Here is a 24,945-nt window from a genome sequence, read left to right as displayed (position 1 = left end):
TGTCCTGAGGGGAAGGGATCTAGGCCAGGAGGAAGACAAACAGAACTTTTTGGTGAAAATGTTGATCAATTTAAACTTTTCAGCCAAGCACAAGCACGGGGGTGGTGCCTATAATCCCAGCACTATGGCGGCTAAAACAGGAGGACCTCAGGTTGCAGCCTGGGTCCTGTCTCCAAACTAAGGAGACAATCAAACAACAGGACAAGACAGCAGGGGACTAGCCTAGGATGTGTGAGGCCTTGAGTTCAATCCTCAGCACCGAATACAAACCATCCAGGGCAAACTCCTGGCTCACTTCAGTTTGTTCCGGCCCAGTTGCAGGTTAATGATTTTTTAGACTGTCTTGGAAGATTTCTTTGCTCACAGAAGTTAATTCTCTGTCTGGCAGGCTTTCCAGGCAGCCTCGGTGGTACTTGAGGGTGAGTTCTTCACCCCATGGTCTTGCGGTCTTTCTCTGATCCAGGCGACAAAGACCCTGCCTTCTCGCAATTCTCCTAGCAACGTCTTCTCATTTAAAGCATCGCCCGTTTCATCCTTGTCATTGGAGGCTTTGGTCAGATGGATTTTGCTCTGCCATAGTCCCTCACAGATACTTCAGATCCCTGAGTACCCAGGCCTAGACCTTTGGAGACCCTTCACACTACTGTAGGGTTGCTCCCTCTTTTGTATGAGAGAGCCCTGAAGCTGGCTCCGATCTAGTCACATGGTCAAGGTGACAGGTGGTTAGAGCTGGGAAACCTCGGAAACTTCAGACAGGGAGGCAAAGAGTGGACTAACAAGGTGAGGCTGATCCTTTAGGGAGCCCTGAGACAAACCAAAGCATTAGCTCTGGAGAACTTGCCATCCTGTTTCCAAAGCGCCCCGAATTCTCCTGAATGCCGCTCCCAGACAAGCCTTGCTCTGGGCCAGGCTGAGTCAGCCATAAGAAGAAGGAAGTAGGCAGCACCAAGGAAGGATTGCCCCTGGCACAGGCACCTCAGACGCATTCTCGAGTTTATTGTCTCTGAATAGAGGAAGTGGGCACTCAAAAAAGGTGAACGGATTTGCCCAAGGTCACCCAGGAGTCTGCAGTGAGGCCAGGGCTCGTTCGCTCTCTCTCTGTCCCCAGCGAATGGGTACGGTTCTGGTCAGGGAAGCACACTCTGGCCAGACCAGAGGTGTGAGATCTGTGCAGCCTCTGCACCCACTCCTCAGGGCGCCCCTCTGCACAGGTGGCACTCCGCGTGCCCTGTGGGGGCGGCAGCGAGCAGGACCGCAGGGACGCCCAGTCTGGGGGCTGTGGAACCCACGGAGCCCGGCTCAGCTAGGAGGAGGAGGATGCTCTGCATGCCCAGGTGAGCCCAGGCTGGGGTCTCCAGCCTGCAACTGGTGCCAGGCGCCCGCCCGCTCCCCAGCGCGGGGGCTGAAGCCCGCATCTAGGGGGCGGCGGCGAGGGCGCAGGCAGTGGCGGGGAGCGCAGCGCAGCACAGAAGCGGCAGAAGCTGGGCTCTGCGCTAAAGGTAGCCGCAACGATCTGCCAGGGCGCCGCTCTCCTTAGCCTTCCGCAGCCGCGTGTTACTGGGAGTGCGCCAGGAGATCAGAACCCCAGGAGCCCACGTGTGCAGGTGGGGATGCCGAGAGGGGGCGGGGCGGGATGCCGGGGTTGAGGGGGGGGATTCTGGGTTCTGTACTTCCGACACCCACCAGCCTTTGTCGCAGGGATGGGCTGTGTGTTGGTGTGGGTGGGTGGACTGTCTGTCTGGGTAAGACCTGTCTGCAGCTTGGGACCACTGAAGGTTGAACAGCTGCCCTCCCGCACTTGTGTAGGTAAGTACTTGTGAGACTGCATGTGTGTTCACTGACTATATGAGATTGTACGTAAAGAGGAGAGGGGAAGAGGAGAGAGAGAGAGAAGAAAAGGGGGAGAGAGAGAAAGAGGGAGGAAGGAGAGGGAGAAAGAGAGAGGGGAAGAAGCTTATGTTGTGTATCTATCTTTATTGGTGTGTAATTTGATGTATGATGCTTCGGTAGACTGTAGATGATTGTGAGTGTGTGACTGAGGGTTCCCTCTGTGTGTAATGAGATACCTGTTCTTGTGTGTATAAGCAGCAAGCGTGTGTAGTAGCATGAGTGTGTGGCTATTCCGTGCTGCATGGGGATGTCTCAGTCACTGACGGTACTAGGGGCCATCCTGGCTATTGCCTTTCGTAGAATCCAGTCTCAACTGAACATGCTTCTTGTCCAGGCTTGCACCTTGCCCCTGGCACACTGCTGGCTGCTCTTGAAAGAAGTGACTGTTGATTCAGGGGAATGGTAATTGGCAAAGGTGAAGAAGTCATGGCAAGTGCTTGGCTTCTTAGAGTTCAATATTAAGAGAAAATCTGGGCAACTTTCCACCTGACCCATGAAAACAACACAAAATGTTTCTTAAGGAACAGATTTGACATGAATTGAAAGTGTGTTCCGGTGAGGGGGACACTGGGGAAAGTTTGCCCTTTTAGTCTTCATATTGTTGGGATGGATTCTTCAGGTTTTCTTTTAGCTGTTGGTGGCCATGGCTTGTGATTGCTGATAGATGTTTGTCTGGTCCTGGGAGATTTCATCAGCAGTGACCATTGGAGGAGAGGTTGCTTACTGTTTCTTGTGAGCACAGGTAGGGAAAGAAAACAACATTGGTGATAGATGTGGTTGCTGCTTGAGAATCAAGGAAAAAGTCAGAGAAAAGACAAGACCCCCAGAGTTCCAAGAAGCAGGTCCCATCTAGGAAATACGTTTGTACAGAAAAAAATTACAGAGACTAACCAGATGTTGCAACATTCCCAAGTAACTTTTAGATGTTTCCCTTAGTTTCCTCATGCATCCATCCTTGTTCTAATCTCTCTGTTGGGTTTTCATCATTTCCTCTTGTGGGGAATATCTTTGTTAGAATTATTTTCATGTGGTAGAGTCACGGTTGGTGTCTAAACTTCACGAGATCTAGACCACAGGGAAGTTACTCCGCACCTTTAGTCCCTCTTTTCTGAGCAGGTAGGGGTCCCAGAACCCCACAACAATAACGTGCCTGGTTCCCCCAAGTTTCCTGGGTTTTACTTTTAATGTGATTTCTTGGGCCAACAAACTCACCACCCTCACCCCGATCCCACTCATCCTCACACTTCCTTCCTGTGGTCACAGACTGAAGGCAACACCTGCAGCTGTCACAAGCAACACAGCATCCCAGCAGGTACCCTTGATTTCCCATGGTGCTGAGGCAGCATCCCCCAAGTCATCTAAACGAGGTACTGAGGTCACCTTTCCTTTCTCCTCTCCCTTCACCAGGAACTGGCAATCTTAGTCCACTGGCAGTTTGTCTGTTTTCTCGGACCCAGTTTCCCCCGTTGTACTCTCGCCACGGCCACCTCCATCAGGTGACACCAGTGCTTAGGGACTTTCCGAAGATGGGAAGAGAGACAGACTCTGATTATGAGGAAAATTCAAGGCAAGAGAACAAATGCCGGGAAGATGCGATTCTTGTGATCATGTATGTCCAACTAAAACCTTCTATTAATTCTTGAGGAGTGCCACATGGTGTGACTTAGCTCAGGTTTCTGTCCCCCTCCGTCTTAGTTTCTTTACTTGTAAAAGTGGAAACAAACGATTTCAAGGAGAGACTTGTCCCTAGCTCATTTCGAAGGGTTCTCTCGGCACTGAAACACTCCGATTGCCACCATGTCAGCAAGAATGAATCTTCCTAGTGTCTCAGGTGAACCTATAAAAATGTGTAACCTTTGTTTGAAAAAAAATATTGTTTGATTTTTGGGAGAAGATGTGGGTACAGAGGAAAAGAGATGTTGTCTTCAGTTTGAGGCTGAGGACTAAGTGCCAACACCATTAGCAGCAGAAGGGTTTTAAAGGCCACTCTGCTTTTATCTTCATGAGGTACCAGAGTCTAAGTCTACCTTATTAAGATAACGTCATGTTACATTAGAATTCAGGTTTTCTCAGCCTCAATAGCAGTGGCATTTGGGACAAATGACCCTTGTCTTATGCATTATAGGGTATTCAACAACATCCCTAGTATCCATTAATAGCACCCCAGAGTTACAACAACCAAGTACAAACGCAAGCACTGCTATCTGTGGGAAGACAAAGTCTTCCCACACTCCAGTTGAGAATCACCACTATAATTCACACTCCAGCCTGGGAGTCTTCCACGGCACCACTCTACAGCTAAACACTTGCTACTGCGAACAGTCTTCCCACCCTGTCTCAAGTCTGCTACCCTCATGTCCTCTCCTTTATCCCTTCTGGATTTTCACTGCCTAACATTGATGCCTGCAAAGTACTCACGGTGTGCTGAAGCCTGAGAAACATTTCAGAGGCATTAATAGTCTTAATAACTCACATTAACCCAGCCCTTGATATGTGCCAGGCACAGTTCTAAATGCTTTGGGTGGATGGTTGCATTTAATCTTCATTAAGAATCCAAGGAGAGAGACTTCTATTGCCCTCAGTTTAGAACTACAGCGACTCGAGCTTACAGAGGTAAGATAACATGTCCAGTTCTCATTGGGTGTTGGAGCTGGCATTGGCTGGTGTGCTGTCTTGCTGCAGTTCATTGTTCGGACCTTCACACTTGCAATGCCTTGTATGAATGAGATCTGGTGTTACAGGCTACATAGGAGGAGCTTAAATATCTCTTAGTCTGTTTGTAGGACCAAGTCTGCCTCTAGGAAGGATGCTAAAGACTCCAGGTTGTAAATAGTGTTCAGTAGCCATATGTAATTCCTCATTGAAAAAGAAAGAAAGAAAGAAAGAAAGAAAGAAAGAAAGAAAGAAAGAAAGAAAAAACCAATTACCTTCTTTCATCCAGAGTTAGCTCAAAGGTATGTATCTAGTGAGAGCGGTAGGTGGGCGGGGTTACAGAAGAGGGAGTGTGAAGGGAAAAGGAAGGAGGTGAAAGGCACCAAACAGTGAACAAGACAGTTCTGTTGCTGTTAACTACCTTACGGTCAGTCTCTGCCATCAAAGTCAAAGTTCCTGTGCTTCCGTCAACTGTCTCCTTGGTCTTCATGGCCTGCGCTTTGAGCACTCCATTCTGCATGCTATTCACTTTTTCCTATTGGGGCAGAGGTAAAAATAAGATGTAAATGGCTCTTCAACAGGGCAATCGATAGGACTAGTTGTCTGAGTAAGGATGATTCCAATTACTGATAAGCTTGAGAATCCAAGCTTGCCTAAGGAGGCTGACTTTCTTTTAAGACTGCCTGTTGAACCTGCAGATCCATGGGCTCTGACCCACACACCTGTGGTTTGGTTGAAAGCCTGGCCTTCAGTCTTTGATAAGCAACAGACTAATCCCACTGGGCTTGTTAGAGCCCACATCAATGGGCTGTCTTCCCACAGTTTCTGTTTCTGGGTTAGGCCCCAAGGATTTTCACTTCTAATGGGTGTCTACATTGCTGTAGACATGGGGTTGAGACTTAGATAATTAAATCAAAGCCCAAATACGGCTTTTTGTTGGGAAGATGACATTTTAAAAATAACCAAGCATTGTATTAATGAGAAGGAATCGATTGGAGCAAAATCCAAAACCAATAAGAGAGATGAACTTACATCTCTCATTAAACAGCTGCCTCAGATCTTTTCCTGGCCCTGTCTACACCCGCCTCTACCTTAATTTAGATGATAAGATACCCCATTATTGACAGGATAATTTAGACCCCAAGTCCCTTACTACATCGTATGATGCCAAGTACATCGTGGGAAGCCTCTGTAAGACTAAGGAGCTTTGCTATTCCTCTCTCTAGCTTTTGTTTCTTGGACAGTTGTGTTGTGTTTCCTTCCCTTTCAGAGCTACATTAGGATAATGAAGAAACTCAGTGGAAATCAGCACATTGATGTGTACCTGATGAAAAATTTAAATACCAATCAGAAAGTTTCCTTTAAAAAATCAGAATTTAAACTCATTCAACCTGTCCATTCCTCCTCAGTGCTGATACCTTTTTTTGTTTTGACCTGATCACATCCAAACTATGGACCTTTAAGAACTCATACAGAAAGATCTTTTTAAAAAAATAATTTACTTGCCAGATGTAGTGGCACACATCTTTACTCAGGTGGCAGAGGCATTTCTGTGAGTTCGAGGCTAGCCTGGTCTACATAATGAGTTCTAGGATAGCCAGAGCTACATCGTGAAACACTGTCTCCAAAACTACAACAACAAAAGATAATTTTACTTATTTTTATTTTACTTGCATGAATGTTTGCTTGCATGAGCAAGGCATGTGTGCACTAGGTGTGTGTCTGATGCCTGGAAAACCAGAGGAGGACACTGGATCCCTTAATACTGGAGTTACAGAAGGTTGTAAGCAACTACGTGGCTGCTGGGAACTAAACCTGGGTCCCCTACAAGAAGAGTAGATGCTTTTAACTGCTGAGCCATCTCCCCGGCACCCAGAAAGAGCTTGCTATTTATTGTGTGTTATCAAAGTTTAAGTAGAGTCTTATATACCTGGAGTTTTTGGATTTTTCTATCAACTCTTTAGAGAAGTACTGTTTCCATGAATTGCAGATTTGGAAAGCAAGGCCAAGATATTTTAAGAATTCTTGTGTCCAGAGGTTAGCTGTACTTCTTGGTTCTGCATTACAAAATTTAACAATGGTTTACTTAAATAAAAGTTATAATTTCTTGGCAGGACACTTTTCTTAAGGGGCTTTTCTTAAAGATTTGAAGAAACAGGCTCCAGGACAGAAAGGTAAAAGGTCATTACCAGAGAGCTCAGCTCTGGGAGCTCATGACCTGTTCTTTGTTGTCTTCATTAATGTGACACTCTTTCAAGTCTGTGTCAATCAGTTAGAATTCTCCAGAAATGACTCTCACTGAGTCACTCGTCTGTGAACACAAGGTCAAAACTAAGTGGAGCTGTCAAGGACTCAGGCTAGTGGTTTTGGTAGATTTTTCCAGTGACAAGAGATCTTTTGCAAAATCTAGTAAATGTTGCCTGTTCTCAAACAACTAGCGTCATGAAGACAGAATTGGAAGCCAGGTTTATTTCCAGAGCTGCCATTTTCTTTCTTCCATTCACCATTCCCTGTGTTTCCCCACAAGCCCATTCCCCCCATTCCCCATGTTTCCCCACAAGCCCATCCCCCACAGGCCCATACCCCCCCACTCACCAGTCCCTGCACAGAGTGCTGATCTTTCCATCTGTGTGCAGCTCCTGGTTTTTCTGGCACACTTCTGTCCTCTGTTTTCTATGCCACTTGGCCCATCCTCTCATTCTGTTCATGTATGTCACACCTTCAACTCACAGATCTCAGGCGTGGGCGGGCGTTACTGGCTTGTCCCAGCCATGCCTCTATATAGTAAATAATTAAGGCAACGGCACACCCTACACGTGCTGTGAATTTTGCTGATAACTCTTACACTGTTCAACTTTTCTAACAACCTGGGTGATAATTTTGTGTTTATTTCCCAATATTTTATCTTGAGAATTCATAGTGAAGTGAAAAGCTGAAGGAATTATGTAAGGAACATCTGTAAGTACAAGCCAGGTAGCTTTTGGAATTCCTATTTTGTTAGAGTTGCTTTATCATAATTCCATAACCCATTAGTTCATTTTTTAATTATAAAGTTGCTATCCTCCTCCCCTATTTTTATATTTGGGAATTGAATTCAAGACAAGTAGCATGGCTTACCCAAGGTCACATGCAGGAGAGTCTATAGGGTTGGGATTGAACTTGGGTCATCTAACTCTGCAACACACTTTCCTGTCTGCCAAGTAGCTGGATCTCCTCGGAGAAGAAAGAGGGAAAGATGAGCTCATGGCCAGCAAGGTCAGCTAGTTCACAAGCATCCACACTTTCCACTGGTTTGAACCTTAATAAGCAGCTCACCTTCCAAAGAAGTAGTGTCCCTTACTCCGTCTGCACTGAACAGCTTACCCGGAGACCTTTCATAGAACTCATAGACTCATTTCTTCTCAGCATTTTAAATTCACTATGAAAAAGGCAGGTTGGAAAACTACTACTTTAGATAATTCCAAGAACCATTTGCTGGTGGTTTTTGACTTGAAATAGTAGTTCTGCAAGACAGATAGGCTGACTCTCCTAGGGACACCTGACATCCAGACATTAGTGGCTTACATGAACAAAACAAGAAACTCAATGTGATAGGATGCAGAGAACCTTGCTTGGGCCACATTGAAAATGTTTTCTCTTTAGGTACTAGTAGATGCTGAGGGGTCATGGAGTCTTTGAAGAGTTCCGTACGTACTAAGCAAAGTTAAGCTGGGAAAGTTGAGCTTGGGGCTCCCTAAGATGGCATCCTTTCATGGGATGGTTTAGCAGTGAAAGACCTGGGCTTTCGAGTGACTTTTAGTGTAACTTTGGACAGCACCTGTTTTATATATCTCAGTTTACAAATCTGTGAAATGAGGATAATTGTAGTTCTGCCTCCTAGTATTGTGTGAAGTCAAAAGGGGATGATGCAAAGAAGGATTTGGTCATAGGCCCACTTAAAACAATTCTTTGCTGTGTTAAACGGACTTTTGTAAAAATTTGTTGGTACAGTTTCACTTTCCCTATTTTTTTAAGTCGGGGAGGAGATGCTTTTGGGAGGAGAGTATAGACAGGAGCATTTTAGAGGTGACAATTTATTGGTGACATTTTATCTGTAAAGGGTTTGGATTCTTCTCAAGCATTTCCAGGTAATAATTTGTAAATAACCTTTGTTCATTGAGATTGCATTGGCAAATCTAGTTGGATACGATAATTTGCATATTATATTTGGAATATAGAAATCTGCATAAACTATTCTCTAATCTGGGATACTCAGCAGCAATGGAAGGACAGGGGCAGAAGAGATACATATGCTGCAAAGCCCTTGCTCTTGGTATGCTCAGCAAATCCTGGGATCCAAGACTCTTGGTCATTAGGCTGTAAAGACAGATAAAGGAACACTATTGAGGAGGATTTCAGAAGCGATCCTCACTGGATGGATGTTCCCTATCCTTGTAGCCTTTCCTGAATCACCCCACGAATCATCTGCAGCAGAACAACCACCAGGGTATTTGCTAACCAGAGATTCTCGGGTTTTCTGAATCTGCAATTTTGGGAGAGACTTTTAGGTTCACTTTTAGGTTCGTTCACACCCGAGAGACACCAACTTTAAAGCTTTAATTTAGGTGTAAAGAAAACTTTGGCTTCAGTTGCTCCCAGGTTAAGGTCTCTAAAATCAATGCTGAAAAGACACATTAAACATTCTCACGCTCAGTTTCCTTGTGAGCAAGAGGGACAGTTTCTGTGATCACAGCCCAGGACAGGAGGCATAAGTCATCTGGTGAGTTGTTTCCATTTTGGAGGCTCACGGTAGGAAATGTTCTCCAACAACAGGCATGCATCTTTCAAGAAAAACAGACTGACATCACAGAACTCACTGGGAACCTCATGTTTAGGTATGCACTTCTATATTGGTCTTGTGAGGTTAATATTACCCATGTCCCATTATATGGATGACACCATCAGCGTAGGGAGAGTTAAGTAATTTGTCAAGGTCATTCTGGTGTTTGAGAGGACTGGAACAGATTTCAGTTCTTCGAATTAGGGGTTAGCAAACTCTTTGCCCTTTCTTTGTGTGGACTGCAAGATAAGACCCGCTTTACATTTCAAATTGCTAGGAATATTATCAGGTGGAAATTTTACGAAATTCAAATATCCATGTTGATTTGCTGGAATGTTGCCATACAATTTTATTTCTAGTTTGTCTGTGGCTGCTTTCACACAACCTGCAGAGTTTGATAGTTAGGGGTGTGACTCTGTGCTCTGAAAAACCTAACATACCTGTTAAGTGACCCTTTATAGAAGGGTACAATATATTGCCCCCCTGCTTTACACAACTATGCCCATGTGCCCCACATTCCAGTCATCTGCATTCTGTCCGTGTGAATCCTGCCAACACTCATACCATCTGGAACATGATCTGCACAGCATTTTCTTTTAGGTTAATTAATTTTCCTTAAATAAATTTATTCTTAAAGAATCAAAGCCATAAGTGGAAGTCAATAGCACTTGCAAGAAATAGAAGAGACCATAGAACCCATGCACTGCACACACAGTGTGGCTGAGCTAAGCTAACTAGCAGGGACAGGTCCTGCCTACCTTTCCCCTGTATTCCTGCTGATGCCTTCACTGTTTTCCTGTAGACTGTCCTGACTTCCTGACACACCTGCATGGTCTGTAGAGATCTATCCTCAATCTGCTAGATTCCCTTTGTGCATAGGCATCATAGTTGGTGTCTGGGAATCCCTGTGGTCCTCTGTGATCAGTCCTAACCAACAAACTACAGGTGTGGGAGAAATGATGTCCCAGTTACCGCCTACTCTTCGAAGCAAGTCTGAGGCATATGATGTCCTCCTTTCCAAGAGTTTCCCTTAAGGGTTTTGCTTCAGTGTCTGAATAATGCATTTCTCATGAGCTGCCTCTCATTTGTCTTCCCCTTCCCTTCCCTTCCCTTCCCTTCCCTTCCCTTCCCTTCCCTTCCCTTCCCTTCCCTTCCCTTCCCTTCCCTCCTCTTCCCTTCCCTTCCCTTCCCTTCCCTTCCCTTCCCTTCCCTTCCCTCCTCTTCCCTTCCCTTCCTTCCTCTTCCTTTCCCTTCTCTTCTTTCCCTTTCCTTCCCTTCCCTTCTTTCCCTTTCCTTCCCTCCCTCCCTTCCCCTCCCTCCTTTTCCTTCCCTTCCCATCCTTTCCTTACTCTTCTCTCCCTCCCTTCCTCCTTCCCTTCCTTTTTATTTTTTTTAAATTTATTTATTTATTAAGGATTTCTGCCTCCTCCCCGCCACCGCCTCCCATTTCCCTCCCCCTCCCCCGATCAAGTCCCCCTCCCTCATCAGCTCGAGGGTTTTTGATCCTACTTCCCTTCCTTTTTAAATATCATCACTCATACCTTCACTTGCCAGATTAACTAACTATCTGCATTTAGTCTACACAACAAGATGTGCTTCCAGGGCACCTAACTAAAATAATGGTGTGCTTCTTGCTAAAGATTAGGGACTGGAAGCTTGTTCTTCTTTATTATAACAATGATTAGTGAATAGCAGGAGGATCCTTTTTAAACTGATTTTTGAGGTTATAATTTAATTACACCATTTATCCATTCCCATTCCTCCGCCAAACCCTCTGATGTGTACTTTCTTGCAAACTCTCGGCCTATTTTTTCACTACACACACACCCTCTGAAACAGCAGGGAGATTTCAAAGATAAATTAGCACATATCTGAGTCCTTCTCATCAACATAAACAACAGTGGTTAGAATAGAAAATGAGGAACTCCAGAGATGGCTTTGTGGTTAAGAGTTTGCTGCTCTTCTAAGGATCCAAGTTTGATTGCCAGCACTCAGGCACATCAGGTGGCTTACAACTCCAGCTCCAGGGCATCCAACACTCTCTTCTGGACTCTGAGGGCACCTGTATTCAGCCTCTATATACCCATGTTCTCTCTGTCTCTTTCGCTGTCTCTGTCTCTCTGTCTCTGTCTCTCTGTCTCTGTCTCTCTCAAATGCACACACACAGGCACGTAATTATAACATAAAAGCTTTGTGAATTGGAAAATGAAAACAGAGCCCATTTCTGCCATACAGTGTGCTAGCGTTTAGTGCCGGAGCCAGCTGTTCCCTGTCATCATGTTGGTTCTCAAGGGGTATAAGAACCATGTTTAGCCAGGGCACCACCTTGGTCTTGAAAGTGAGTCTCTGGAGCAGCATCATCAACAGTATTCGTGAGCTTGTTATAAACACAGATTCTCTACTCTCACCCTCCACTCCTCCTCTTCAGTAGAAACCAGAAGGGGCATTTTGCTTTAAAATGCCCGCTGGTGATTCTCATGCACAAAAACTACGGCCCTACCATAAACAGCCTCTTACTTTGTTCGGTTCTCATTGCGCTTGGATTTCATTGGAAATTCAAAGTCGTCTCAGTCTTACTTCCTCCCCTCAGATGTGACTGATGGTTTCCTGGCCTCGTTTGGAGCCTCCACTGGTGTGGCCTCTTGCCAAGGCACACAGGGCAATAAGTGGAAAGCTCTGGCGATTTGAATGATCTTCATAATGGCAAGCTTCAAACTGCTCTCGAGTTCTATACATCCCTGCTCTGGGGCCCCAAATTTGGGGCTAATTCCTTCCCCAATGGCAAATTATGGTGCTCATTCAACAGGTGCTTGGTGATCTGGCCACCATCTCTCTTCATAGACTCTGGTCAAAAGGAGACATTGATCAAGTGGTCACAAAATCTATTTTAGGTCTCTCTTAATCTCCTTTCCATCCTGAAAGGCAACGATCCATCCTTAATTGGACCCAGTTTGTCTCTGGTAAGCCTTCTGTTGATGGTTGGGAATCCCCACCTTGTAAAAAGCCCATTTTCTACAAACATTCTAGGTCTGTTCCCTTCAGTTACACATGAAGTTCCTGCTCCTTCTTCATTTTTCCTATGCCCCATTGCTTTCCCTGCAAGACAGACTGAGTGTGCCTCCTCTGTGGTTGCCACTGCTTAAAATAACAGCTTTTAGCAATGCTGCTAAACTTTCCACTGAGTAATAGTTTATTTACCCATGGATGTTTTCCTTAGTTATTTTTGAAAATAAAATTAAAGAGTGTTTTACATTCATTCAGACACACACACACACCAGCATACTAATATGGATTTCTACTTAAGGAAGTGTGGTTGTAACTTAGGACTAAGTATCCTAGAAGACTTAGCTCCAGTAGCATTTTAGCTACCGACCCTCGTAGACCCAACTTGTGGAACACAGGTACTTCTTTTCCATTTGTGTTGTAAACAGTTGCATCTGCACACTGAAACATAAACACTTAAACAAAAGAAATAATATGAATTTGGGAAGGGGATATCTACAAATGAATATATCAGTTGGTGGAGGTTAGAAAGATTGTGAAAACAATATCCTACAAATTCCAAGTGTTTTCTGGGAAAGAAGTCCAAGTAAATATCTAAGGAGAACAATTTTTCTTGTTTAGTGAAAATTTCACAATTGTATCTTTAGATGATTCTTATTTTATACCACGTTTTTTACTTTAAAAGAGTTGGGACTAGTGGACATCACAGCCAATATAGAGTTTATGGCTGTTTTGAGGTTGTTGGGGTGCCGCTGGTAGGACCATTTACCTTGTGGCTTAAGGTTGGTGGCAGGCTAGACCATCGAGGCAAAGAGGTCAGCAACATACATTTGAGTGAAGAACTCTTTTTTTGGGGGGAGGGGGTTTCAAGACAGGGTTTCTCTGTAGCTTTGGAGCCTGTCCTGTGACTAGCTCTTATAGACCAGGCTGGCCTCGAACTCACAGAGATCTGCTTGCCTCTGCCTCCCTAGTGCTGGGATTAAAGGCGTGCGCCACCACTCCCAACTTTATAAGAGTTAACTCTTATAAATACATACTCTTATTTTTTAGTTCTATCTACAAGATGGGTAGGCTATGTTTGATATGGTATGTATGTTTCCTTTCACGTTTGGAGTCTGTAATTCTCTGATTTTTTTTTTTTTTGTGCTCACCCTACCCAATAATCCGTGACTTTCCACTCCACATCTGGGGAAACTGAGCCCTTGATAGATTTGATTAAGAGGAACAGTGAGTCAGTAGCAGCAGGGTAGGGCTGAGAACACACAGCCCATAACCCCTTTGTTCAGTGCTCATAGCATACCAGGCTTGTAGCCTTGATTTAGCTATTAAGATACATAATGTTTTACTTATTCCTGACACTTGTCCAAAACAAAGATATCGAGTATGACCTTTGATGCAGAAATGTAACCCATGTAGCCATATTCTATAAAGAAATGCGGTCCATCTGAGCACAGTTATGCACGGATATCCATCCATGTAACCAAACCCAGGGAAAGCAAACAAGACACAGCCAATCAAGCTGAGGTTATGACTTAGCTGCAGGTGGGCAGGTGTTGGCATCATACCAAACTACATCGATCTTCCATTCCAATAGGTGGGGGTCATTGCAGGTGAGTCCAGTGTGCGTATTTCTTATAATAGAGATGCAACTACACACTTTCTGTTAACCTTTAACGACAGTTGCCTAGCAGTATTTCAGGCCATTCTGAGGTGCACTTACCTTGTGGGTTTTCACACCTTCGGTCATTTAAAAACTTAAAAACCAGAAAACTGAGCCTCAGATCAACAGTGCGCAGGGCTAGAAAGATGAATTCTTCTTCCCCCTCCCCTCTTACTCTTTCAGGAACAGCATTGTGTGTGGACATGTCCATCAAAGAAAATAAGCCCCAAAGAGTCTGAGTTGTATGTTCCTGTCATTTTCTTTTATGACACATACAGTGTTTGAGTAATTCTAGTGGCTCATCTTGTTGTGGTTCCTGAGAAAATACTGAGACACTCACTGTCCCTCACATGACAGAAAGGGTTGTTAGGCTTTCTTTTCATCCCCCACCTACCTCCCACCAACGTACCAGGCTCATTTTCTGGTAGAAACAATCACCAGGTGTTTATCTGGAAGAGATTCACATGGGGAGCACAGCTCCATTTCTCTTAGATTAAGCGATAGTATATAACATAACTGTCATTAACAACCCCTTAGCTTGGGGTAGGAGGGAAAAGTGAGGATGAATCTCAAAGCGACACAGCTCTGTAGAAGTGATGCAACTTGTATGACCATATCATACACTCGGGGCTGTTTGTGTTGTTAGTTAGTTAAGTAGAAATTAAAGTTCTGAAGTATATTAAGCCAGAATTATAAGGGTAGTGAGTAAAAACACTCATCACACACCCACACCACACAGACACACAGACACACACACACACACAGTGAAATTCTCTGAATAAGAGATACTAATGTGCTCATAGCTCTGACTAAATTTTCCCAGCAAACAGCACAGAATACTACAGCGTGTAATTGATTAGTCAAACTAGAATAGGTGCTGATCACTCATCCTCGGTTTGCCTTGGTGTCCTTCCCCCTTAACAGAATAGATACTGTCTCACTGGTTAGCATAATGGCCATACTTTTAATTTTCAATGAGCAAAATGCAACACTGAACATTGTTATGAACACAAGTGGTTTCCACCTCACATTATAACATTTTTCAAATGTAAACTCAATTTTATTTAACTTTCAATCTTTTTTTTTTTGCTACTCAGATTTCTCTTCTAATCTGCATCTCAGAGCAATATTTATTTATTTTTTGAGTATTATTAAGGATTCTTTGAGTTGTGGCAGAACCCTAACTCAAACTGACTTAAAGCAGTAAACTTTGAAACCAGAAAAAGTAAAACAACACCATTGTGGGGGTGGGCTTAGAGAGCAATAGCTAGGGGAATAGTAGGGTGTCAGGTATCTGAAGAGGGAAATTGGTAAAAATGGGAGACGGGATTAGAGAGGAGGCAGTGAGGTAAATGGAGAAGAAGGAGTCAGGAGGGTAAAATAACAATAAGGGTGTGTAGGAAAGGCCATATAGAATCATATATAAACTATCTACCAAAAGTCCTAGTACTTCTTATACATGTAAGTCTATTTGTGTATACTCTATACAGTTTATATATGAGAATTTCCCATCTGGCTTGGAACCTATAACCACCAGTTTACTAAACCAGCATAATCCCTAACTACACTCTAAATATTTCTCTAAATATTTATATCTAAGTATTTATTAATTTATTCATTATATATCTAAATATTTATTACACAGATAAGTGTAGACCTCATCCATCATAAAGGAAAGTTCCCTTACCAGATGGAGACCTTTACAAAAACCCATGCTAATCAAGATGCAGCGTTAGGGTGGCCCGTTCACATGAATATATCTACAACAAAACTCGTGCACCTAAGACTCAGAGTTCATTGAGGAAGAGGGTCCAGAAAGATTCTAGGAGCTAGAGAAACAGGAAGTTTTGTGAGATTACATCCCCTAGGGATGTCAGAGAAATCATACCCATATAGTCTCATCATCACGGCTATGCAAGATAAACCTTGAGTTCTGGAATTTATGGTTTTGTGTTCTGTTCCCAGGTTTGCCATGCATTAGCTGTGTAACTTAGAAAGTAAATTAAACTCTCTGACCTGGAGCTGGAGATAAAGATTCAGAGATGGAAGGAAAAAGAAACAGTGTCTGACATTCATAACTACATAGTTAATTGCAGCTAATTAAAATGAAATGGACTCACCCACTAAAGCAATTGCTTTTATTTTATGTGTATGACTGCTTGCCTACATACATGTTTATGCACCTTGTGTGTGACTATGCCTGTGGAAGCCAGGAGAGGGCATTGGATCCCCTGAGACTAATATTACAGATAATTGTGAGTTGCCATGTGAGTTCTGGGAACAGAACCCAGGACTCTGGAAGAGCAGCCTGTGCCCTTAACTGCTAAACATCTCTCCACCCTGACTTTGGCTACATTTTACTTATAATGCTATACTCAAGGATGTTCCTGTGAAATCCTGCCCACCCTCACCCCCCCCCCCCCCGCCACAGTGAGAAAGTTGCAGAATGCCAAAACTCAATTTCCTCATTTGTACAGTGAATGAATTACTTAGTTTGACTGACATGTCTGCAGAGAGACTGCAATGTGCTGGGAACATTTCTAGGCTTTGAGGATTTTAGCGCGGTTAAGATAACAACTTATGGAAATTGGCACTGACATGACAGAAACAGAACGCAGATGAGAATGCAGTTGCCTAGAAGAAATGCATGTACCAGAAAGACCAATACAATGTAGAGGACAGGAATTTTCTGGAAATGAGGTCTGAGATTTTATACGTTGAAAAAAAGACTTCCTGGGGAAGTGACATTTGAGGTGAGAGAATAATTTTTGTTGAATCCACAAAGAGGAAACCAAAGCAGAGTTCTTGGAACGGGGGTGTCTACTTTTGATGTTCAAGAGAAATGGCACAGCTGCGAGTGTGTGGGCAATAAGATGGACGAGCTGAGTTTGCAGGGAAGCTCAAGCCAGATCGCATGTGTGCATGGTCTGATTAGCTGTGACGACCAGTTTAGATTTCGCTGTGAGTGATTGGAAGCTACTTAGCTTAGTTTTTGTTCTACTTCTGTGAGGAGACACCATAACCAAGACCACTTATACCAGGGAAGGGTTCAACTGGGGCTTTGCTTACAGTTTCAGAAGGTTAGTCCGTGAACGTCAGTGGTAGCGGCTAGGCAGGCTTGGCACTGAAGCAGTAGCTGAAAGCTCACATCTGATCAATACGTTTCAGGCAGAGAGAAATAAGATAGATGGGGCCTGGTGTGGGCTTTTGAAAACTCAAAGCCCATCCCCAGTAGCACACTTTCTAACAAGGTGACAGCTCTTAACCCTTCCTAAATAGTTCCACTAAGTGGGAACCAAGCAGTCAAACATATGAGTCTATAGTGGTCGTTTAAATCACCACACTACTATAACATATGCATACAAGAAATTGTGAGACTTACATTTATTTTTTTTAAGAGACAGGGTTTTCTCTCTATAGCTTTGTAGCCTATGCTGGCACTCGCTCTGTAGAACAGGCTGGCCTTGAACTCATAGAGATCTGCCTGCCTCTACTGCCCAAATGCTGGGATTAAAGGCATGTGCTACCACCGTCCAACTTGTGACTTATATTTTTAAATTACTGACATGCTAGAGGGGAGAGGAAGTGACAGTGACTGTCAGTCAGGAAACCAAATCAAGAGTGTCGTGGTCTAGGGAGAGAGGCGGAGATTTCAGGTAATGTGATTCTGGTTTTGAGCAAGGGGGCGGGGATAGGAAAAGAGGAATGAAGATGATGTTTTCAAGTGGTCAGAATGGATGGTTTGGCTATCGGATGGAGGAAAAGAAATTCCTTGTGAGTAACTGAGTTTAACGGTGGAGTGATGAGTTCAACTGGAAGTGCTTTTTAATCGTCCTGCATGAGATGTCAGGTGGGCAATGAGGATCTTGGAGTAGCCCACAATGGAGATCAACTTCGGGTGCCTATAGTGAACCTTACACACACACACACACACACACACACACACACACACAACACACACGCCACCTGAACAGATTTGATCACTCCAGGAATGGTTTTACAAAAAGGAGGGACCCTGCTACTCAATAGTAAGGGCTTTGCACTTGTATATTTCAAATAAAATATTACTTGGCTTGACTTCAAAATGGAAGGTAATGGTGGGCAGAGAGATGTTGGTTCAGGCTGTGCGTGTATTTGTGCATTTGAGGCCCTAGGATCCTGCAGGTGGGGCCTTCCCCTCACTTGCCACAACCCTAAAAATTCCAGGTCTGTGTTAGACTTAGAAATTCTAATAAATACTAAATACTAAAAGCAAAAGGCCTGTCCTATGTCCTCCCCTCCTCTCACGGTTGACCATTTTCTTCCCGATGCTACCCAAGGCATCTAAAGTCTTAGGTTGAATTTCATGGTTCTCTTATGCAGATAAACAAACCTGGAGATTTTTTTCTTGGTGAGATTCAATTAGAAAAGCCACAGATGGAATTACAGACTACCAGAGCTGGAAGCTAACCCAGCAATGCTCTCTTACGATCTCTCCCGTGCTCTGAGACGTGAATGATGATGGTGCCTGGAAGGAAAGGGCGATTGCCCAGGGTAACCTGGAGAGGCAGCTGGGCTCTGTCCCTTGCATCCTCTAGTTGAACGTGTGGTGGAACAAATAGGAGGCGAACCTTAAAGGTTCTTTCTCATAGGAGGTTAACAGAACTAACTTGGTTAAGCGAGAGTTGTGTAGGGGCTTCTGAAAGCCTCCATCCAAGGATCTCCCAGTAATCAGAAATTTAACTTTCTTTACATGGATGCTAGGATTACTTAGCCTAGAAACGACAAGTGAGCCTTGGAGTCCTGAATATCTAGACTCAAGATTCCTGGACTGGGGTTAGGGAGATGCTCAGTCACTAAAACATTTGCTACAGTAGCACAAGGACCTGAGTTCAGATCCCTGGCACCCATGTAAAAGCCAGTTTGGTCTGGGGCAAGGCAGAGATGGGAATCCTGGATGTTTTCTTGCTAGCCAGTCTAGCCGAACTGGTGCGCTTCGGGTTCAGGGACAGAATCTAAAAATCCAAGTTTCAGAGTGATAGAGAAGGCTGCATACTGTCGAACCCTGGCCTCTACATGCATGCACACATACATGAATGTGAGCCTGCACTAACACACACAGATGACAGACAGACGACAGACATAGAGAGTCTGATTCCTGGACTCCCTAGAAAGTATATTTGTCTGTGGATGCACACATTTTCTGTTTCTGACCAGAAAGCTAGTATTTGCTGGATTATCAAATACCCAACTTTTGTTGTTTATAAAAAGTAACAAACCTGAAAGACCTCTTAGGTAAAAAATACCTGACCATTTTAGACAACATACTGTTTTAATTATAGCAGCACAGTTACCTATTTTCACTCGTTGGTGTATTAAGGCAGATCATAGAAATAAGCTATGTTTCTGTGAAGAACGAAGCAAAACAAGTAAGTGGATTAGCACAGAGTGAAGAGAAGTAACCTGTATGCTTTCATCCCAGGAGATCAGTGGAACAGAATCTTTCTGTAGCATTCAGCAAAAGTGCCTCATGCCCCCCCCTCACCTCAGTGTGCTGGTAGTTCTTTGATATAGCACTGGTTATTAAATCATTCAACAAAATGAAAATCCCAGTCAATAGAAAGCAATACTTGCTTGGCATTTTCTTCCTGTAATGAAGACCTTTATTTTTCCACGTTGCCTTCCTGCCTAACGTCTTATTTTCCTTGCAGGATCCTGTGGGCACTGACATCCAGCACACTCATGCCCATTTCCTGTAATGGACAAACTTGATGCAAATGTGAGGTATGCGACATTTCTGAGTTTATTGTGTGCTGACTGTGGGACTGTGTGCTAGGCAGCCTCTGCAAATCTGTTGTGGTGGTGGAATTGCAAAGCCAAAATGGCTATTCTCAGCTGTTTTGTGTATAAACCATGAGTACGGTATACTGTTTGATTATTAGTGCTTTGTTACTATACGCTTAAATGATGAAAACCTAGCTGTTAATGTTTGAATCAGCAGACACCAGTTAAAGGTACATAATCATTTTTGCAATAAGAAAAATGATGCATTTAAGCGGAAGCAATGCTCTAAAGATGGTCTATCTGTAGCTAAATTTTAGATGTCAATTCAAGTAGCTTTGTCTTGCATGACCTGGTTGGCCTACTTCCGTTTTCAGCCCAGGGCATCAGATGGTGGTTATCTGATACCAGTTGTAGTGTTCTGTGTGGAGTTATGTTAACCTAAATGGTTTTGCTGGTGTTGTTCTTGTAATTTTCTGTAAGCCTTGGGGGATAGGATGTTCTTCCTAGAGGTGTATTATGATTTATTTGGCGTTACCAAACAGTGCGAAGAAAGTTGCACTTAAGGCCGCTTACGCGGTCTGCTGTTACAGCGCTCGAGGGGGAAGTTACCCACAGGGATAATCTTGAGAGTTGGAAGGCATCCTAAGGTCACATCCCAGGAAACATTACTTTTTCTCTTTCATATGAGACCAATGGGGAAGTATGTTCCAGGTGTCAACCAGGGGTCTGTCTTCTGGTTTGCTGTGGCAGAAACTCTGACAGCTGGCTTGACAGGACCTCTGGCTTTCTCTGACTTGAGTGCACTATCTGCCAAAGTTGCCCCATCATTCCACTAGGGGATTCCTGAAGGGCAGAGAGGGTGTCTCACAATAGAGCATAGCATCCCTGGCACCCGCTGGGTATTGACTAAAGAGCTGTTGATGAGCCAGTCATCAGTGTAGAATACATATTTCAAATAGCCTTGTGTTCCAGTCCACCTAGATAGAAAAAGGGATAATTTAGCAACACTGTATTTACGCTCTCAGTAGAAAATATGGTGGACTTTGTTATTTACCCAATAGTAGGTAGTTTGGTGTCGTTCTAAGACTCCACGTGGAGTTTTAAACCTCCTGGCGTGTGTTTTACTTCCCTCTCAAAGGTTGTGAGGTTATTTATGCAGGGAAAACATAGTAGGATACAGAGCACCTCGGTTTTCAGTTGTTAACCAAAATTCAGAGTGGGCAGTATTGATGGTGCAACATTACAAAACAGCTTTAAGTTCTCAACGTTGGATCAAATGGGGTCAGTTGGTTAAAACACACCACTGGGGGTGATAATTGAGACACTGTGATCTCTTACGTTGCTAGCTTTTAGACATTTATTTATAGCAGCATTAGCTGTGGATGGCAAAATATGATTCTATTAAGTGAACATTAGCTGTTCTCCTGGGCTATTGTGAAACAATGGTGTGGGATTCAAGATGATCTCACACCCCAGAATGTTGTCTGTGGACTGTTCTCTCAGTCCGTTTTCTAACCGGATCCGATCAACATATGTTCATCCTTACCCACTCCCCCTCTACCCACAATATTAGTAACAGGCAAATGTCATGGACTTTCTATTCATTTCCTGCTCAGTACAGCCTCTGAGTGTCCATAAAAAAAAGGACATTTTGGCTCACACTTGCCAAATTGTGATACATACGTCATTAGTAATTTACAATGAACTTAGGTGATTTTTATTTATTACAGAGAGTAAAATGAATTTCCTTTTATATAAATATATTTAAATTTGAAAGTGAGTTTATGTAAAGAAAATTATTATTAATAAATTAATGTAAATAATCACAATGGTTCAGTATAAATGATGATATTCTAGAATGTTCTAGGTTTCACTAGACAGAGTAAATTTTATCCCTTTTTAATTGCTGCCTTCAAATGGAAAGCAAATACATAATGAGGCGAGTGCTGAAAGCTCTAGGTTCTGGCCCAAGACAGGAATTCTTTTACTTGTTCTGACAGAGGAAAACCAGTGAGGGGGGGAGAAAGATAGAACAAAAAGAACATCTGTGCTCAGATGGGAAGTGGCTTAACAACCGATGGTCTTGCAGCTATAACAGACATTGAGATTAGATATACATATTAGTGGATATGTATACCCTCACTGATCTCTCTCTCTCTGTCTCTCTCTCTCTCTTTCTCTCTCTCTCTCTCTCTCTCTCACACACACACACACACACACACACACACACACACTTCACAGTGGTATGTGTATTGAAGTCTCCTAGGACTCAATCTTTTAACAACATTAACTTGCAGAAAATTGGGTGTTGAATGTTTGTATTGTTGGATGTGTGAGATCATTGCGAGCTATAATGTTGATTTGTGTCACTCCATCTAATACTTAAACAATTCTAGGAGCTACATATCATTATTATCATATACATCATTATTATTATCTACTTTACAGTGTATATCAATTAACAAATAAAGGTTATTTATGCTCAGGGTCATTAAATACTGTTTTCTTTTATCCTATAATGGTTTGGTCAAGGAGTTTATGGTGTGTGTGTGTGTGTGTGTGTGTGTGTGTGTGTGTGTGTGTAAGCTAAAGAGAGATCTGCAGTTACATTTCTGTCTGGGTAAATATGGAAATATAGTTTGGAAAAGTGAATGAATAATCAATAAGGAACACCTTAAAGAATCAGAGAGGGGTGACATTGCAAACATCTTGGGAGAAATTTCAGAAATAATTCTCACATTCATGGATGGTTAAGATTGAGGAACCTAATCTAATCAACTCTCACAAAACATGAAGGGAGGGAGAACTCTTTGATTGAATTTAGAGCCAAATACAAAGTCTTCCAGTTTGTCAAACCATATTGACCGCTTCAGCTTTTGTTCATCTGCTCGAACTGAATTTGCTTTTATGGCTTCGTCTTTGTTATTATCTATCTGCCAGAGTTCTCGGCTAGCAGCTTCGGGTACGAACCCTGGTAAACATAATCAGAGCTAATTTGGGACCAGCTATCATGAAGTTTAAAAAGTTAAGGCCACAATGTTAGAGGGTCATGTTTTAAAATGGGCAAAGACGTGAGGAATGTGGAAGAAGCCCTATAGTGAGATAAGCAGCGAGCCACGTTCTTTGTGCGTTATAAGAAGAATAAGAAGATAAACACTAGATCTTGATTGAGGAGGCATGAACTGCAGTGCAGATGCTTTCTCCTGAAGGCTCTCCAACAAGAGCAGGATTGTAGGGTGGCCTGAGTCACGATGAAGCACCGCAGTGAGTCAGGACTGGAGAGCAAGTTCTGACCTTTTCTTCCTTTCATAACTAGTGTCTCACAAGTTTCACAGTCATCTTGCAGCTTTTTCTAAACAATTTGATATGGAATTCAAGGAGTTTTGGCCCCTGTGTCTCTTTTTGGGGCTTTAGGGTAGACAGCTGTCTTCTTTTCTGAGGAGGGTTGGAGGAAAAGGAAGCAGTATATCTAATTTACAGCAGCTGTTCTTCCTAGCTCTCCTCAGAGTTAGGAAGGGTAACTCACTGGTTCTCCCTTCTCTGCAAGACTGGGAAGACATTCAATGTGTCTCTAAAGAATTGCTGTTTCACTTCAGAGACAGCACGAACTCAACGTTTGTATAACTGCATATGCTTCCACTGATACCTATCATCGACTCAGGTGTGACCCCTGAAAGCAAACCAGGTCTCCATTCTTTCTTCCTGTTGCCTGTTACAGGTAAAAGGTGTCTGCTTTCCATGACTTTATTCTCTGAATGCTTAGTTCTAGAAAGCACAGGATTCAGGGAAGCATTGTGTAGATAGAAGAAAGCTTTGGTGTGTCTTGAAGCAATGACCCCAGGCGTTGAGTAAAAGCAGTCTTCTTTTCTACTTAGCTTTCTTGTATTGGTAGCTTCTTGCCATCCTGAATTTACCTCTTTACCTGCTGGGATCTCTGAACTTCTCTCTTTACTGCCGCTGCAGTCTCCGGAGCTTCTTCCTTCTTCAATAAGAGCATCCTCATCTGGGATTCTGTTTCTTCTCTTCAAAATGCTTCTGTGTTTTCTTATTAATGTTTCCTATTAGCAAGCAACAAAGCATCTTATGCAGTGAAAAATCATAAATGGTGGCAATCTCCTTCTTATGCTAGGGTTCTAAAACACTGAGAGCCAAGCCTACAGTTGGTAAAAGCAAGGGTGCGTAGGCTCTCATGTGCATTCATTTTTTTCCTCCCAACTCCTTTTGGTCTCTTTGGCTTCATTTGCTTTCATGATAGCACACCTGCATCGTCGTAGGCTGATTAAAACAGAGAGACAAAGCCCAAAAGTTGTATATTCCAAACACAAAAACAGTGTCTTGCTTCATACAGCATATGACATTAATTAAAAACCATAACAAAGATAAACGGTTGGGTTTGGGTTTATTAACCAACCAGTTGCCGTAATGTCGTGGTGTGCTTAGTTACAGTTTGTTACTTCAAGACATTGCATTAGGTATCAGTGTGACTACAAAATGTATTGAAATTATCCAGTTTTATAAATGAAGAAAGGGTAACAATTGTGTCAATAGAAAGGTTGGTTTGGGGTCTGATTATTAGTGGTGGTGACAATACATATCTTAAGTTTGACAAACGTCTGGGGATGAAGTTAGAATTTTTAATGCTAACTGTTTCAAAGTCTTGAAGCAATTCACAGATGTAAATTGTCCTCCCCAGGGACTAAGCAATATGGAATGGAATCAATTTGGAACTAGGGTTAATTTGTGTTTGTAACCTGGCAATTGGAGCTGGGAACAGGTGCGATATTAAGGCAGGGAAATATTGTACAAGAAATCTCTCCTCAGGCTCTGAAATTGTGACATTCATTAGCATATAAGGAGAAACTGAGTGGGTATGGTTTCAAAGGAGTTGTTTTTATATTGCTGTAAATGGGGATAATACTCAGCTTTACAGCCCAACTGACAAAGTGGTGAGTTTTCCATTAATTCTTTTGATTAGATGAGGGACACAGTGAATTTGAGTTGAAACTCACCCTGTATTGAATATCTCTGTGCTTAATAGGGGCCCAGGGAACCTGAAGCAACGCATGCATCACAGATTACCAGCAAGGCAGCAAGGGGTGTGTGCATTTCCTGACTGTGGATTTCAGCTAACATTCCTCCGTAGACAGAGGGCTTTCCA

General features: G+C 43.2%; 1 protein-coding gene across 2 annotated transcripts in view; it reads left to right on the top strand.

Moving 5' to 3' along the window:
• The first annotated feature begins 1,024 nt into the window (after nucleotides 1-1,024).
• Htr4 (5-hydroxytryptamine receptor 4) overlaps nucleotides 1,025-24,945 on the top strand; it is a 167,474-nt gene continuing 143,553 nt past the window's right edge. For both annotated transcript variants that reach the window (XM_075968498.1, XM_075968499.1), the window contains exons 1-2: nucleotides 1,025-1,334; nucleotides 19,715-19,787. In XM_075968498.1, coding sequence (XP_075824613.1) covers nucleotides 19,762-19,787 — 26 coding nt within the window. In that variant the 5' untranslated portion in view covers nucleotides 1,025-1,334; nucleotides 19,715-19,761. The remainder of the gene's footprint in view (nucleotides 1,335-19,714; nucleotides 19,788-24,945) is intronic.

This window comes from Microtus pennsylvanicus, chromosome 4, assembly GCF_037038515.1.
Source record: "Microtus pennsylvanicus isolate mMicPen1 chromosome 4, mMicPen1.hap1, whole genome shotgun sequence".
Lineage (NCBI taxonomy): Eukaryota > Metazoa > Chordata > Mammalia > Rodentia > Cricetidae > Microtus > Microtus pennsylvanicus.
The sequence above is the reverse complement of the archived record's forward strand: the minus strand, read 5'-3'. Positions and strand labels throughout refer to the sequence as shown.